At 47.8% G+C, this 17,450-nt stretch overlaps 1 protein-coding gene across 7 annotated transcripts in view; it reads left to right on the top strand.

The window, feature by feature from the left end:
* gdpd5b (glycerophosphodiester phosphodiesterase domain containing 5b) overlaps positions 1–17,450 on the top strand; it is a 43,116-nt gene that overhangs the window by 24,576 nt on the left and 1,090 nt on the right. The window contains exons 3-18 of one of the 7 annotated variants that reach the window (XR_004164286.2): positions 91–194; positions 3,915–4,008; positions 4,359–4,418; positions 4,902–5,000; positions 5,895–5,988; positions 6,788–6,933; positions 8,186–8,268; positions 10,118–10,268; positions 10,690–10,911; positions 11,523–11,680; positions 12,252–12,270; positions 12,385–12,513; positions 13,018–13,100; positions 14,676–14,690; positions 15,901–16,013; positions 16,235–16,572. Coding sequence is in view for 2 of the 7 variants with exons in the window: in XM_031573302.2 (XP_031429162.1) it covers positions 91–194; positions 3,915–4,008; positions 4,359–4,418; positions 4,902–5,000; positions 5,895–5,988; positions 6,788–6,933; positions 8,186–8,268; positions 10,118–10,268; positions 10,690–10,911; positions 11,523–11,680; positions 12,366–12,513; positions 13,018–13,100; positions 14,676–14,690; positions 15,901–16,013 (1,570 nt within the window). In the remaining 5 variants the exon portion in view is untranslated. Of the gene's footprint in view, positions 1–90; positions 195–3,914; positions 4,009–4,358; positions 4,419–4,901; positions 5,001–5,894; positions 5,989–6,787; positions 6,934–8,185; positions 8,269–10,117; positions 10,269–10,689; positions 10,912–11,522; positions 11,681–12,251; positions 12,271–12,365; positions 12,514–13,017; positions 13,101–14,675; positions 14,691–15,900; positions 16,014–16,234; positions 16,573–17,450 lie in introns of all 7 variants that reach the window. The other 6 variants (XR_004164285.2, XR_004164289.2, XR_004164288.2 and 3 more) reach the window with 6 other exon arrangements.

The following is a 17,450-nucleotide window of genomic DNA, read 5'->3' as shown; positions in this document are numbered from 1 at the left end:
AGTTAACCGGTCAATACTGTTGTTATTATTAAGAATTTTCAATCATATGTTTATGGTCTATGTAAATGTCTATTTTGTTTCTGTTTGCAGTGGGAGTTCCTGTGGTCCTTCATCTTGTTTGTTACCTTCTCCTTGCTGCTGATCTGGTTCTACTTCTGGTGGGAAGCCCACAATGACTACAATGAGTTTAACTGGTGAGTGGTTCCCTATAGGACTCATTACATTTACATGTACATTTAGTCATTTAGCAGACGCTTTTGTCCAAAGCGACGTACAATGGAGAGAACAGTCAAGCTAAGAGCAATACAGAACATGGTGTAACAATAAATACTACTTTACATAAGAATTAGAAAAACGACCTAGAAAGGAAAAAGAAGTGCAGGAATGTAACTGCTGAAGTGCAAGTTAAGCGCTAGTCAAGGTGCCAGTTAGGAAGGGAGGTGCACTCTGAAGAGATGGGTCTTCAAAAGCTTCTTGAAGGTAGAGAGGGACGCCCTGCTCTAGTAGTACTAGGCAGTTCGTTCCACCAACGTGGAACTACAAATGAGAATAGTTTGGATTGCCGTGCTTGCACGCACGGCAGTGCCAAACGACGCTCACTAGACGAGCGCAGCGTCCTGGGTGTGACATTTGCCCTTACAAGAGCATTTAGGTAGGTGGGAGCAGAACCAGCAAGCACTCTGTAGGCAAGCATAAGTGACTTGAACTTAATGCGAGCAGCTACCGGCAGCCAGTGGAGCTCAATGAGTAGCGGGGTGACGTGTGCCCTTTTAGGTTGGTTGAACACCATGCGCGCCGCCGCGTTCTGGATCATCTGTAATGGTTTCACCACTCATGATGTTACTGACATGAGATGTTCTGATGCTCAATCACCAGGGCCAAGAGACTGGAACCATCTGACCAGGGAAGGTATAATTAGGGCTCAATGTGGGGATTTAGAAAAGCACTTTCTGCATTTCTTTATCTTTAGCATTTCTTCAGTGGGGTTTGTCGTCAGCCAGGCTAATGCTAACTCCTTAGACCTCCTGTCTTAAAGCAGACAAGGATGTAGAGGTCTCTGAGTCTTGGGGAGAACATGCAGAGGCACATGGACAGAGTGTGTCTGTCTCAAGCCCCACATTTAGAGATGAGAGGTGAAACGGTGGCATGGCTGCATTGGGTACACCAGGCAAAGCTATGAGAGAACTTGTTCTGTTCCTGTTAGCCCAGTTGGGATTTCCAAAAGCATCCAGATGTGTTTATCTGTCAGGAAAGGAAAAAGGCCGTGCTGCTGCTCCAGCCTCTCCCTCCTCAGTAGTCCCTGGCATTTCAGAAGAGAACCCTGCTGTGTGCCTATTTTAGCGTTTCCCCTTTAAATGTCATCAGCACTCATCTCCCTGTTTGGATTTGGATTCATCACTGGAGACGTCTCGCCCTGAGGCAAGACTGGTAGCAAACACAGGGTTGGGATTGCTGTTACTTACACGTGGTTCCCTAAACTCATTTTGGATAATCCTCTTGTTTTTTTCCCTCTCATTAATCTGGGATGTGGAAGGGAGCCCTCTGTCCACACAGATTACAAACATTACTTAGCTTCTGTCATCCTTCCCCAGCAGTCTTGGCAACGTTTGGGTTGAAAATGCCAAACTGCCACCAGCCATTTTCCTTTCTTTTTTTAGTGCTCTGGAACACCATGACCTCACATTTAGATTCCAATGAGAGCTTAATCAAGCAGACATTCTTCTCCAGTAGACATGTTGGGATCTGTAGACACATTGTCTGTTGGAGAGAGGGCAACATTGGCCTTTTCCATTTGTCACCCAGATGGAGGGTGATGTTGTTTCGTCACCAGGCGCGGCAGGTAATAACGCTGTCGAGCATGAAACGGATGAGAGAGAGAGGGGGAGCACAGAAAAGGAGTGTAAGCTGTAATTTCCTGCTGTGCTTCAAGGTTATTCTCGTCCCCTCTCCCTCTCGCCCATCACTGGTCACATGACTCTTCAGTGTCATCCTCTCAACCTGCCTAGGCTCTGGTGGCCCTCTGTTCTCTCTCATACACACACAGAGAGAGAGAGAGAGAGAGGGAGAGAGAGATAGGGAGAGAGAGAGAGAGAGAGAGAGAGAGAGAGAGAGAGAGAGAGAGAGAGAGAGAGAGAGAGAGAGAGAGAGAGAGAGAGAGAGAGAGAGAGAGAGAGAGAGAGAGAGAGAGAGAGAGAGAGAGAGAGAGAGAGAGAGAGAGAGAGAGAGAGAGAGAGAGAGAGAGAGAGAGAGAAAGAACGAGGGAGAGAACAGCACCAGTGGTGATTAGAGGCCTTGTCCTTGACTGTGTGTCTGCCCTCCCCCTGGTTAGCTCCCTGAGGCCTGTGCCAGCGGCAGGAACGATAAGACTTCAGGAATGTAATTAGCTCTGAACCTCTCTGATGTGACTCCCCCCGCTGGCCTTCAGCTAGTCTCAGGAGACACAGAGAGAGAGAGAGAGAGAGAGAGAGAGAGAGCCTAAAGTCCAGACTACCCCTGGGATATACCTTTTTGTTTTTCTTCTCCTCTAGCTCAAACATGACTGCTAGCGGATGGTCACATCAAACAGGGGAGTCCACCAAACATAATGTAGTATGTCTTTTTATGTGGAGACAGACACCTTGTTTTTGCTCAATTGTAATTTGCTCAATTGTAATTTGATGTGTGTTTGTGGCCTAGAATGATGCCACAAGACCAACTAGAACTGAGCAATCCTTTACAGTGGTTCCTTACTTTTATTGGGTCATCTTAAACACAAAGCTCCACTACCCAAAGCCAGTTGGGATAACTGTCCAATATTGTGTCATTTACAGCTCTGCCTGAGGGAGAAGATTAATTCATACATGTATAAGGATAAGCATGCTAGGATACATGGGATAAATGTACACAATACATACAAACATACCATGGTTTATATACATACAAAACTGATAGTGGATAAGGTGGGAGAGAGCATTCAAGTATTGTAGAACAGCTTAGTGGGTATGCAGTGTGCTTGTAAGGTCACTATTACCAGGGTAAGTAGAGCAATGGAACAGAAAATGTCGATGGTGGCAATTATTTCCATTGCATCTGTGCATAACCGTACGGTGGGGGTGGGTAGGTGGAGATCAGGAGGAGAGACTGCACAGCATCCCACTGCGGAGGTAGGAGGTGAAGAACGAGACAAAAGGAGTGGGTGGAGTTCGGCTGCGTAGAGTGCATATATATGTTTAATGGATATGGTGATGAGGATCAATGTTTCCACAGCCATCGGCATTTGCAAGCAGGGGTCACGTTACAAGAGAGAGAACATTTGATAAACAGATTAAGACATACATTTAGGAAAACAATTAACAGTAGGTTATATGGCCACTTCAACAATATCAGTATAAAGCATAATATAAAATACAGGGAGAGGGAGAGGCTGCCCAGCATATGTACAGTATAACTACTAGAGTTGAGTTTTGGGTTTTCCTCCCCCATCCAGAGGACTCCCACCTGCTAGCTGCTAGCCTGTCTGTGTGTGTGATGTGTAACCTCTAAGGCTGCTAGCTGCTAGCCTTTGTGTGTGTGATGTGTAACCTGTAAGGCTGCTAGCTGCTAGCCTTTGTGTGTGTGTGATGTGTAACCTGTAAGGCTGCTAGGTGCTAGCCTGTGTGTGTGATGTGTAACCTGTAAGGCTTCTAGCTTTTAGCCTGTGTGTGTGTGATGCGTAACCTGTAAGGATGCTAGTTTCTAGCTTGTGTGTGTGTGATGTGTAACCTGTAAGGCTTCTAGCTTCTAGCCTGTGTGTGTGTGTGATGCGTAACCTGTAAGGCTGCTAGCTGCTAGCCTGTGTGTGTGTGTGATGTGTAACCTGTAAGGCTGCTAGCCTGTGTGTGTGTGTGATGTGTAACCTGTAAGGCTGCTTGTGTAACTCCTCTCTGCTCCAACAGGTTTTTATATAACCGTTCAGGAGAGTGGAGCGATGGGACAGTTCCAATCCTGGCCACCACTGCAGCTGGCTTTACATACATAGCCTTTTTAATGGTGAGTTCCTGTGAAGCTAATGACTCAGTAGGCTATGAGCTCATGCTGAGACTTGATTCTCAGGATCTGACAGCCATCCCCCATTGGCTGTTGGTTGTGACTATTTATGATATGTCTGTTTGAAAACCCATGAAGTTTCTGCTGGCAAATATAATAGATGTATTTGATTATTTGGGACGTAAATGATCAAAAGCTAATTTAAATCATCCAAATAGATCATTGATATGAAGTTGGCTCTGGCTGTGCCCCCTATATGTGGTCTAACCTTATCTCTCCCTTGGCTCTTTCTCTCTCCCTGTCCTTGTCTTGCAATCTTTCTGTTTTTTTTTTTTGTTCCTTCTCTCTCTCAGATCTTAGCTCTGTGCCATGTGGCTGTGGGACAGCAGCTCAACCTGCACTGGCTCCACAAGGTACGCGTCACTGTTCCCACAGGGCTGCACCTGCACCCAATGACCTCTCTGCCAGGCACAGTGCAGCCAAATTAACCCTGACACCCCAGCACACACAAGGTCAGGCCACCCCAGGGGATGTGGAGGGGGCCTGAGAGCTACCTCCCCAGGCTCCTGAGGCTATTTACAGAGTGGAGAGACAGGGTGGGGTGGGGTGGAGAGATGGATGGATGGGTAGAGATGTGGTCATGAGGCAGAGGTGAAGGAAGGTCATATGAGAGAAAACAGGACAGTGGAAGAGAAAAAGCCAGTGTTCCCTACCTTTCACTAGTGTTCTCTCTGGTAGATCAGGGAGATATGTGTTCACTGGTGTTCTCTCTGGTAGACTGGGGAGATATGTTCACTAGTGTTCTCTCTGGTAGACTGGGGAGATATGTGTTCACTAGTGTTCTCTCTGGTAGACTGGGGAGATATGTGTTGACTGGTGTGTGTTCTCTCTGGTAGATTGGTGTGATTGCCGCCCTGCTGACCACCATCATTGGTGTCATCGCAGTCAACCAGATGTGGGGGGAGGAGTGGGACATCATCAACATCTCACTACAGGTCAGTTTACAACAACCAGCGCTACTTCAGTCACACACTCCGGCACACTAATGAATGAGTGAATGAGTTGGCAAAAAATGTGTGAAATTCAACCAATGAATAACTGATGAAAATACCAGGTATGAATAATGAAATGCAGAAAAATAATTCAAACTGGACACAAAGAAATGTGGCCCTGCTTTCCGTATGTGGGCAACACTGGGAGTCTTAGAGGAACTGAAAGATTCATCTGATCCGTTGGTCTTGGTCCTGTAAATGTATGGTGAATGCCAGACCACTTTGATCTTCCGGAGAGGGCTTGCTCTTGTCAAACCTGTCAACACCTAATCAATCAATCAATAATGAATCAATCAATAATCTGCCATCCCTGAGCCTCAGCCACACTGATACTCTTCCATGTGAAGTCACAGTCACACCTTAACTGCTCAAAGACTGTTCACATATGCTTTGTACACCAGTATCCTGCCATGTTCTTCCTGTCATAACGTACCAATTTGACTCGATGGTGATCAGGATTTGCATCATCATCAGCTCTGTATTGGCTCTGAGAGTGATGACATACGTACCTCTCTGTATTGGCTCTGAGGGTGATGACATACGTACCTCTCTGTATTGGCTCTGAGGGTGATGACACACGTACCTCTCTGTATTGGCTCTGAGGGTGATGACATACGTACCTCTCTGTATTGGCTCTGAGGGTGATGACATACGTACCTCTCTGTATTGGCTCTGAGAGTGATGACATACGTACCTCTCTGTATTGGCTCTGAGGGTGATGATGAAGAACAGCATCCTTATGATCATTTGAGTTTGGATTTAAGATGATGATGGTTAGGTTGGTGGTGGTGGTGATGATGACGATGCTGAACTCTGTCTTCTGTGGTTGTGGTCCAGGCCACAGGTCCATTCCTGCACATCGGTGCACTGGCAGCAGTGACGGCTTTGTCCTGGCTGGTGGCAGGACAGGTGGCACGGGCGGAGAAAACACGTAAGTACTCTCATCTTCTCTCTCTCTCCTTCTCTCTCTCTCTCTCTCTCTCTCTCTACGTTCACTCTGGCACTGTCCTTCTCTCCCTTTCCTCTCTGTTTGTCTGTTCCCCTCTTTCTCTGTCCTCCCACCCGTCCCCCCCTCTCTGTCACTATCTTTCATTCATCCCCTCTTTATTTATGTCAGTCCTCTCTGTCCCTCTGTCTCATGGTCAAGTCAAAGGTGAAACTTGAACAAATAGCAGTGGAAAACCCCACAGGGCTGCTTTTAATAATGAATGCTATGTACACAGTGTCTTTAATAATGAATAGCCTGTACACCAAAGCAAAGCACTCTTTCTCACTAACAGTGAATTCCTTCCCACTTGCATCATGCCGGGGGCACAGTGTCCAGCACTGTCCTTTCACTAGCATGGCCTTCATTGCCTTCAGTGTTAGCCTGCCCTAATCTACTGTAGCCTCAGGCTGTTGGACATTCAACACTTATTTACCCATTCAACCTCAACATATGGCCATTTTAACAGCAGTGCCAAAAATCACTTCCAAACTTCTCCTTCCCTCCAGGGCTGGTCCTTGAGCAGGGTGTGGAGGGGCTTGAACTTAGTCACTCTTACGTGGTGTGGGGGGGTAGTCTGTTCATGACCTCATTGGCTCTGATGGTGATGATGAAGAACAGCATCCTTATGATCATTTGAGTTTGGATTGAAGATGATGATGGTTAGGTTGGTGGTGGTGGTGGTGATGACGATGATGAACTCTGTCTTCTGTGTGTGTGTGTGTGTGTGTGTGTGTGTGTGTAGGGTTCCAGGTGCTGGTCATGGTGCTGTATCTTAGTGTGCTGCTGGCTCTCTACATGGCCCCCCTTTCCATCACCTCCCCCTGCATCATGGACCAGAGCAGTCTCAAGCCAGCGCCCCATATCATTGGCCATCAGGGTGCCCCCATGGTGAGTCATCAGGTTCCAAACAGCCAATGATAGTTCCAGTATATCAGTGTGGGGGAGGGGTTTATCACTGACAGGCTCTGAGCCCACCTTTACAATGTTGGATGTTTTCTCTTTGGGAGAGCAGGGCACAGGAATAACATTCTTTTCTGGAGGGCTTGAGTAGCACAGGGTGACGTGTGTGTGTGTGTGTGTGTGTGTGTGTGTGTGTGTGTGTGTGTGTGTGTGTGTGTGTGTGTGTGTGTGTGTGTGTGTGTGTGTGTAAGCTTATATACGTCACCCTGTGCTACTGTTAGGTGTCCCGTAGGCAGCAATGAGTCTCTGTGAAAATGTGAGCAATAGATTTCAGTTCCACCAAATTAAATTCCACCCTCATTGTCTTATTTCCGTAACCTCAAGCAAATAGGTCAGTTGGTCTTGGTAATGAGTGTTCTCTTTTTGGGCCTTGGAAAAGGATAAAAAAAGGTTTAAGTCATACCAAGCCTACATGTGTTCTGTGTACAATGATCAGACAAGGTTACACAACAATTTGTTTTTACAGCGTCAGAACATTCTAACAGGCGCAACTCACAGATCACGTGTTCTGCCTGAGAGGCACAGCAATAAATTCCTTGGCAACTCATAAACCCCCTCAATCACTGGCTTGTGTTCAAGCCCAGTTAACCAGTTGAAGCCTGTCTGTATTGACGGGAGTAGCTCCCTAGCTCCTGCGCTGATAGTGAAGTGATTGGTGGATAGCACCTGAGGCCACCTCACCTCCTCACCACCTCAGCAGCTCCACCTCACCACCTCACGTGGCTTTGGAATCCTCATTAGCTCCATCCCAAACCCACACTCCTGCCAGCTCCACACCGAGCGGCTCCACACTCTTTAGAGCATTTTGGATTTCATTCAACACGCTTATTTTGAGCTCTGCAGTTGACACGTGTGCGGGGCAGTGGAGGCATCAGTTGACTCAGTGACGTATTGATTTTCCCTACGACAACAGAGAGGGGGTATAAGGCCCGTCCTCCTCCACCTTATCACTTAATGCAATATTTCATGCAAACGCTCTTCAGTCACTCAATACAGTGCCTTGCCAATTCCAGTACAAAAGTAGAAAACAGCAGCATTAAAATATACGTTTTTTATCATATGATTTATGATATTATAGGAAGTGCTTGGTGTTTGTGTCTTTGTTTTTGTTTGTTTGTTTGTTTGTTTGTTGACATGTTTGACTGTGCCACTGATGGCTGGTTCCTCCCTGCTCTCTCAGCTGGCCCCAGAGAACACGGCCCTGTCCTTCCAGAGGGCACTGCGTCTCAACGTCAGCGGCCTGGAGGGAGACGTCACCATCAGGTGAACCGTTCATACCACGCTTTCATTCAATACAGAATAGAATCACTTTAGCATCAAGGTGTGTGTGTGTGTGTGTGTGTGTGTGTGTGTGTGTGTGTGTGTGTGTGTGTGTGTCTATATATATATATATATATATGACAAACCATATGGCAGTAAAAAAAGGTGTAGGAACAAATGAGCAGCTAGACAACGGGAAGCAAAAGGATGGCAATAACAGCAATAATAAATTAAATCGTGGTATTTACAGCATGGTGCAGTACCTTATATAATCAACTAAACTGGCAGCAACCAACATGCAGATCCTGATGTCACCCCATTATCTGTGGTCATCAAGCAGCCTTGTTGTCTGTGTGTGTGGATGCCTATGGTATGGGCATCATTAGTACTTCTTCAGGCTCAGGCCTGCCTATTGTTTAGTGTGTGTGTGTGGACATCTGTTCCTGGATCCTTGCTCTTCAAAACCTCTTACTTGAATGGTGCCCAATTCTGCCCATTCTCTCCGGCCAGCTCTTGTTGACCCAGATTCTCAGTGGCCAGCCTGTAGGCCTGTGGAGAGTGAGTGAGTGTATCTCTTTCTCTCTCTCTCTCTCAGTGGCCAGCCTGTAGGCCTGTGTAGAGTGAGTGAGTATCTCTCTCTGAATGGGTCAGGTAGCCGCAGGGCAGCAGAGTCCGATGAGTCCACAAATGACTTCATGTATCACTATATATCAGTATAGTATCATAGGACAGGCAGCGGTAGGGAGGAGGCTATTGGATATTTGTGTTCTGTCCTTTGAGCCCATGTCCTGTGTGTGTGTGTGTGTGTGTGTGTGTGTGTGTGTGTGTGTGTGTGTGTGTGTGTGTGTGTGTTCTGTCCTTTGAGCCCATGTCCTGGTTGTGTGTGTGTGTGCGCGTGTGTGTTCGCAAGACCCCGCGACCTCGTCCTGCTCTTAATTGAGTGGTAATGACAGGTGAGTGTTGTGTTGTGCGCTGAGCCTATATCACTGTGCAGTGCACTGAATTATTGACCAAAGATGATGACAAGCATGTGCTGGCTCCTCTGAGGACCTCCACTCAGCTCCACACACACACAGAGGGCAGCCTCTCGGGGCAGGGTGTCCAGGTGACCCACTCAGCTCCACACACAGAGAGAGAGGGCAGCCTCTCGGGGCAGGGTGTCCAGGTGACCCACTCAGCTCCACACACACACAGAGGGCAGCCTCTCGGGGCAGGGTGTCCAGGACCTCCACTCAGCTCCACACACACACAGAGAGAGAGGGCAGCCTCTCGGGGCAGGGGGTCCAGGTGACCCACTCAGCTCCACACACACAGAGAGAGGGCAGCCTCTCGGGGCAGGGTGTCCAGGTGACCCATGTGTTGGGGAGGTCATGCAGTCTTTAGTGAGAGGAGCGCAAAGATGAGGGCCAAGTAGTAGCTTTTGGTTCCCAGCATCGCTATGACTACAGGGTTCTAACCGGACAAGATCACAATTGCCAATCTGATGTCTAAGATGTATTGTTTAGCAATCTTACAGTGTCACTTGTGCCATAATACAATACAATACACTACACTGAAGTGACTGATCTACCTTTAAGGATCATAGATAATCATAGCATCAGTGGTCCATTCTGATTCTGTGATTGCAGTGAGGTTATTTGTGGCAAGACAATTTGTCTGTGTGTGTGTGTGTGTGTGTGTGTGTGTGTGTGTGTGTGTGTGTGTGTGTCTGCTTGTGTGTTTGTTATATGTGCCTGATGATTTTAGATGTATTTATGCCATTGCGTGTGCATTTCTTTTCACACGTGTTTGTGTGAGGTGAGTGAGTGTGTGTGTGTGTGTGTAATTGTGTGCTTGTGTGTTGTCCCACCAGTCTGGATGGTGTGCCCTTCCTGATGCGGGACAGCACCCTCAGGAGGACCACAGATGTGGAGCAAATGTTTCCTGAGCGGCAGTTTGATGATGCATCCCTCTTCAACTGGACAGACCTTCTCTCTCTCAACGCAGGCCACTGGTTCATCAAGGTAATGAATCAGCATTCAAGTCATGCAGTTGCTCTTTACCATCCACCGTGTAGGGCGGCAGAAGTGCGCCAGAGAATCATACACCTTAGAGAATTCTAATTTTTCAACAAGAAGCAACGAATGGGGAAAAAGCTGCTGTGCAGTACTTTCACTTGAATACATAAATATATTTATTCTTGAACAGCATGGGGAAGAAGTTTTCAAGTAACTTCCAAGTAAAAGTGCTGAAGTCAGCAAGAAACATCCATAATATGGCCAACACATTGCAAAAAGTGCAGCAAATGTGTGTGATATACATGTACCAACTGATATATATATATATATATATATATATACGCACACACGCACACACGCACACACCCACTGGTATAGTGGCCCTCTCCCTCTCCATCATGGCTGTGTGTGTGACTGGTGTGTGCAGGATGACCCCTTCTGGACGGTGCAGTCGATGTCTCCGCGGGAGCTGCGGCAGGTGGAGAGCCAGCGTGTGTGCAGTCTGCAGCACATGCTCCGCCTGGCCGCCTCCTCCAACCGCACGGCCATTCTCCGCCTGCGCCGGCCCCCGCCCCAGCACCCCCGCCACCAGACCTGGCTCAACGACACCCTGGGGAGCATCCGCCTGTCTGGGATCCCTCAGCACATGGTACCAGCGCAGGGGGTGGAGGGGCGTCCTGTAGGGATGGGAAGGTCAGGGTGGGATTGGAGAGAGGGGGTTGGGGCTTGTTTTCCGAGGTATTATTAGGGAGTATTAGTCCTCTTCTCTTGCTTTGCATATTTGTCTCCAAAGCTCTTTGGTTGCTGCCAAATAAAGCTTCTTTGGCAAGCACTGTACGTGGGTTGAGTAGATGGTAGAATTCTATAATGAGAATATCAGTGGAGAGTTGCCTGGTTACCATCACTTCAGGACTGCACTTAAAAACCATGAATATCATTTTGCTCCAGCCATAGGTTCACATGTCACATGTCATACCTGTGCTCCTCAGGAAGGGACACCACATCCTCTCCATGACTGGCATGCAGGATCAGATTAGACACTAAATGAAATTCATAATGACATTCCTTCATACCTTCACTCACTCACTCACTCACTCACTCTACATTTCCTCTGTTTCCTCACACTGATTCCCTCCCTCTTGGCTCTCCCTCTCTCTCTCTCTCTCTCCCTATCTATCTATCTTTCTCGCTCGCTCTCTCTCTCTCTCTCTCTTGCTCGCTCACTCGCTCCCACTCTCTCCCTCTCTCTCCGTGCTGCAGGTGATGTGGACGGAGGAGTGGGGGAGGGGGTTTGTGGAGGCGGCGGCTCCAGGCTTCCAGCAGACGTCTCTGGAGAAGCGTCCGGTGGAGGAGCTGCATCAGAGGGGCATCAGCCACCTGCTCCTGCGCTACAACCAGGCCAACGAGCGCGACATCCGGTAGGGCTGCTCCTCTCCGCTCCTCTCCTCTCCACTCCTCTCCTCTCCTCTCTCCTCTCCTCTCTGCTCCTCTCCTCTCCTCTCCCTCCCTCCCCTCCTCTCCGCTCCTCTCCTCTCCGCTCCTCTCTCCTCTCCTCTCCTCTCCGCTCCTCTCCTCTCCTCTCCCTCCCTCCCCTCCTCTCCGCTCCTCTCCTCTCCGCTCCTCTCTCCTCTCCTCTCCTCTCCGCTCCTCTCCTCTCCTCTCCCTCCCTCCCCTCCTCTCATCTCCTCTCCGCTCCTCTCTCCTCTCCTCTCCTCTCCGCTCCTCTCCTCTCCTCTCCTCTCCCTCCCTCCCCTCCTCTCATCTCCTCTCCTCTCCTCTCCTCTCCTCTCCTCTCCTCTCCTCTCCTTTCCGCTCCTCTCCTCTCCTCTCCTCTCCTCTCCGCTCCTCTCCTCTCCACTCCTCTCCGCTCCTCACTCCACTCACCACATGGGATTATCCACAGGCCAACCAATAGCAGCAAGAGGCAGCAGAGCTAGATAAATCTATCTAGTAAATATGTCTTCTCTGGTCTCTGCTCCTTTGACACAGGGAGTTCTCCAGTCACAACATCAGTCTGACGCTGTACACTGTGAATGAGCCATGGCTCTTCTCCGACTCTAAATATTAAATATGTCTTCTCTGGTCTCTGCTCCTCTGACACAGGGAGTTCTCCAGTCACAACATCAGCCTGACGCTGTACACGGTGAATGAGCCATGGCTCTTCTCTCTGCTCTGGTGCAGCGGGGTGTCCTCCATCTCTTCAGAGGCCCCACACATCCTGCTCAAGATGCACGCCCCCGTCTGGCTCATGGTGAGGCCGCATGCATTCATCTCCCCTGCCCTGCCCTTCTCTGCATACCCCCACTCCTCTATTAGTCTGTCTCTCTGACACCCCCCCCCCCCCACCACCACCACCACCACACACACACACACACACACACACAGTAAGTCCAACATGTCCCTTACCACACCTCTCCATTCCACCATCTCTCCCTCTCTTACCAGTGCTTTTTCTCTGCCCTGGCCATCCTAGCAGGGAGCCAGTTTGCTACCTCAGACCGAAGGTTAAGGTTCAGCTCCTTCTCCGTTAAACCATCAGGCCATGTCACTAACTGATAGCAGAGCATATCATTTTCATTTAATTTGTTGATGGGGTTGATTATATAATGGGGTTGTTTTGTGTGCATCATGTATTGTATGAGATTATTTGGTGTTCAGCAAATGTGATCTTATGAGTATAACAGTCAGTTAACCTGTAAATATGCTGCCACCTACTGTTCACATGTCTTCATTGCAACTGTGAATCTTCCTGCAGAGTCCGGATGAGTACTGTCTGATTTGGATTGCCACAGATGTCATCTCCTTTGCCGTCGTGCTTGGAGTGTTCGTGTTCCAAAAGTAAGAGTGCCATTGGTTTTGAATTTGCTCTTTACCTAGTTTACAAGTCATATAGCAACATAAGGAGCCATTTCTCTCATAGCCTCACAAACAGACAGCGCAGTCTCCCAATCCTCAAATGCATGTGATGTGTGTCAGAAGCTGTCAGTAGTAGAGCTGTAACTATGGCAGGGAGTGTTGTGTGTGTGTGTGTTGTGTGTTGTGTGTTGTGTGTTTTGTGTTGTGTGTTTGTGGTGTGTGTCAGAAGCTGTCAGTACTAGAGCTGTAACTATGGCAGGGAGTGTTGTGTGTTTGTGTTGTGTGTGAGTGTGTGTGTGTGTGTGTGTGTGTGTGTGTTGTGTGTGAGTGTTGTGTGTTTGTGGTGTGTGTCAGACGCTGTCACTATGGCAGGGAGTGTGTGTGTGTGTGTGTGTGTGTGTGCCGTTGTCTCTCTCTAAAGTGCTGACCCCAGTCAACAGACAGCACTGATCCACACACTGCTGCTACTCTCAGCCTTGTCAGCAGCTTCACCGCTGTCCCGTGACTCTCTCTCTCTCTCTCTCTCTCTCTCTCTCTCTCTCTCTCTCTCTCTCTCTCTCTCTCTCTTTCTTTACCTCCCTCTCTCCCTCTCTCTCTCTCTTTCTTTACCTCCCTCTCTCTTTCTCTTCTGCCTTTGTCCCTTTCTCTGCCTCACTGTTAGCTTTTTTTCTGTTGTCAGTTGTCTTCCCTGTGCTCTCTTTCTGAATTCCTGTTTTTTTTTTTATCCACCTTTCTCGCTCTCTCTCTTTCTCTCTTTCTCTCGCTCTCTCTCTCTCCCTCTTTCTATCTGTCTTTCCCTTAGGGGAAACAGGTTAAGCGGCTTTTGTAAATGTTAACAAAACAGAAAGTGCATCACCCTAACTTAGAGTAAAACGTGAGATTAGAGATCAACATTGGCAATATGATTGTGTTGGGTGCTGTATTCCTAAAGGACTCCATCTCCCATGTGGCAATATGATTGTGTTGGGTGCTGTATTCCTAAAGGACTTCATCTCCCATGTGGCAATATGATTGTGTTGGGTGCTGTATTCCTAAAGGACTCCATCTCCCATGTGGCAATATGATTGTGTTGGGTGCTGTATTCCTAAAGGACTCAATCTCCCATGTGTGCATGCTATTAAGTTTGGTGTTGGACAACTGAAATACAGTGTAATAATGGCCTTTGTCATCTCTTGAATGAACTTCAATGATTACTAATGTTGGAAAATGTCCTTCCACTTCTGTGAGGTAGTTAAAGCATGCCCCTCCCCCACATGAGGCATCTCTGAATGATGGCTCTCTGTTGCGTTGTGTAAAGCAGTATTTCTATCTCTGAATGATGGCTCTCTGTTGCGTTGTGTAAAGCAGTATTTCTATAACTGTCAAAAGCCACAGCTCCTCTGGGTGGGATGTTTTGCTGACTGCTTCTAGCTTCTAATCTGACCTCTGATCGATCTCTCTCTCTCTCTCTCTCTCTCTCTCTCTCTCTCTCTTACCTTTTTGGCTCTTCCTCTTCTTGTTCTTCCTCTCCTGCCTGATGCGCATGCTCCTCTCCTCTGCTGCATTCTGGCCTCTCAGCTTTCACATGATCAGGTAACTGGGTCGCCTTCTCAGAGCCCTCAGAGCGCTCTCTCTCTCTCTTTATATATGCATACAGTATATCTCTCTGTCTGTCTTTCCTTCTCTTCTGTCTATTTTGTTTCTTGTCTTTTATTCTTTTTGTATAGAAAACTTGAAGTGCTTGTTCTGTGTGTTCTCTCCATCCACCGTGTGCAGTCTTTCTGTCCCCACACTCCCCTCTCTGGGGTGGGGCCCCTTCTGCTCTATGATGCTGCAGTTACCTGGACTGCTGCCGCACTGCTTTGCCTGCCCCACTAGAGGGCGCTGTTTGCTAACCCTACAAACCTAAGCTTACTTGAAAAGTGCTCATCCCCCCCCAGCCACTCCCCCTTTGCTCTGTTGGAGACCCTTATGGCTTTTCATATCTTGTTACTGCATTCCTTGCTATTGGAGATGCACGTCGTTTGATCACTATGTACCCCGTGGAAAGATGGCCAGCATAGGGATGTGTATGTTTTTTCAGGCGTGGAAATACATTAAGTACTTGCAGTATGCTGTTATTTGCAGTATGCTGTGTATTAGTCTGCACAGAGAAAACGAGAGAGTTGTGCACAGTAAAACCTTTAATGGTAATAAATAAATGATTATATAAATAATGATATGCTTTAATGGTAATTTCCATGACTAAATCAAATGAGGCTAAAGTAGGTCTATAGTCCATGCCCACATGACCCAGCGTGTGACTGTAGTCCTTTACGACTTCTCTAACCTGTTTGGGTAATCTTCCCCTGAGGACACAATTACTTAACTATGGAACATCAATTATACACTATACAATCAATCACTCAACTAGTCCTACTTGTTCTGCTTGATCTGCATCAGGACGATCTCTACGACTGTTTCCCTGGAGTTCTCCAAATAGCCATTCTTTAAGTTCATCTGTGTTGGTGCTCTGATGCACAATAGATGTGTCCTTCAGGGTAGTTCCCACACGGCCATGTGTCTGTCATCAGCTCATCAATGCAGTGGAATGTTGAGTGAAGCAGGCAGAATCTCTGATCTCTGCTAGTTCAAAGACTTCACCCAGCCTGAGAAGCAGAGATGGGCCATTTGGATGGTGTGTGTGTAGGACATGCAGCCAGATGAAGCAGCACAGTAGAGCCACCAGAAGTGGTGTAATCATCTAACTGTGTGTGTTTGTGTGTGTGTGTGTGTGTGTGTGTGTGTGTGTGTGTGTGTGTAGGTGGCGGATGAGTGGCATGCGCAGCTACAACCCGGAGCAGATCATGTTAAGTGCAGCCGTTAGGAGGTCCAGCCGGGATGTCAACATCATGAAGGAGAAACTCATCTTCTCTGGTATGTGTGTGTGTGTGTGTGTGTGTGTGTGTGTGTGTGTGTGTGTGTGTGTGTGTGTGTGTGTGTGTGTGTGTGTGTGTGTGTGTGTGTGTGTGTTTGCATGTGTGTGTATTTGCTGTGTTCATTCATTTTGTGTGATGTTAATTAATATCTCCTCTCACTGCACGTGTGTGTGGTTTGAGCATGTGTGTGTGTGCATGTGAGCATGTGGGTGTGTGAAGGTGTGTGTGTGTGTGTCTGTGTTTGTGTGGGTGTATGGATGTGTCTGCCTAGGGCATGCTTCTCTCTGAGTGTTCCTGAATATCCCCACACCCCACCTAAAGGTCAGCCGCAGCTGTGAGAGAGAGAGTCGCTCTGAGCACCTCGTTCCATATCTATGGCTGAATCTTTCCTTTCAACTGACCTTCATTCATTCATCCATCCATCCATCCATGTATCCATGTGTGCTCCCCTCCATCTCTCCATCCATCAGTCCATCCTTTGTTCCATCCCTTCCTCGTGTGTGCCTCTCGCGGCCTCACCTTCTCTGAGTGTGTTGCCCCGCGCGGGGTGGTTAGAGGTGAGTGTGTTAACACGGCCACACCAGCCACCGCCCCCCTGCCAGGTGTCCTGTCCATGTGTCACCGAGGCTGCAAGGAGCCTGAACATTCACTCACATTCATACATAGTTTACACTCACTCACTCACTCACTCACTCACTCACTCACTCACTCACTCACTCACTCGCTCAAGGAGCCTGAACATTCACTCACATTCATACATAGTTTACATTCACTCACTCACTCACTCACTCACTCACTCACTCACTCACTCACTCACTCACTCACTCACTCACTCACTCGCTCGCTCACTCATTCAAGGAGCCTGAACATTCACTCACATTCAAACATAGGTTACATTCACTCACTCACTCACTCACTCACTCACTCAAGTGTAACATTGTGAATAGAATTTGGTTGAGTCATTTTACAGCCACATTATATTGAATGTAAACCAACTTTGGCATTAGAACTGCCTGATTAATGTCAGCAGCTTGAACCAAATGGTCATATCAGCATGATGTACTCTCTGTAATGCATGAAGGATGGTCGTATCAGCATGATGTACTCTCTGTAATGCATGAAGGATGGTCGTATCAGCATGATGTACTCTCTGTAATGCATGAAGGATGGTCATATCAGCATGATGTACTCTCTGTAATGCATGAAGGATGGTCGTATCAGCATGATGTACTCTCTGTAATGCATGAAGGATGGTCGTATCAGCATGATGTACTCTCTGTAATGCATGAAGGATGGTCATATCAGCATGATGTACTCTCTGTAATGCATGAAGGATGGTCATATCAGCATTATGTACTCTCTGTAATGCATGAAGGATGGTTGTATTCCCCCACTGACACTCTCTCTTTGACATCCTCCTGTTATGGTCTTCCAG

This window comes from Clupea harengus, chromosome 9, assembly GCF_900700415.2.
Source record: "Clupea harengus chromosome 9, Ch_v2.0.2, whole genome shotgun sequence".
Lineage (NCBI taxonomy): Eukaryota > Metazoa > Chordata > Actinopteri > Clupeiformes > Clupeidae > Clupea > Clupea harengus.
This window is presented reverse-complemented; position numbering and strand designations above follow the sequence as displayed.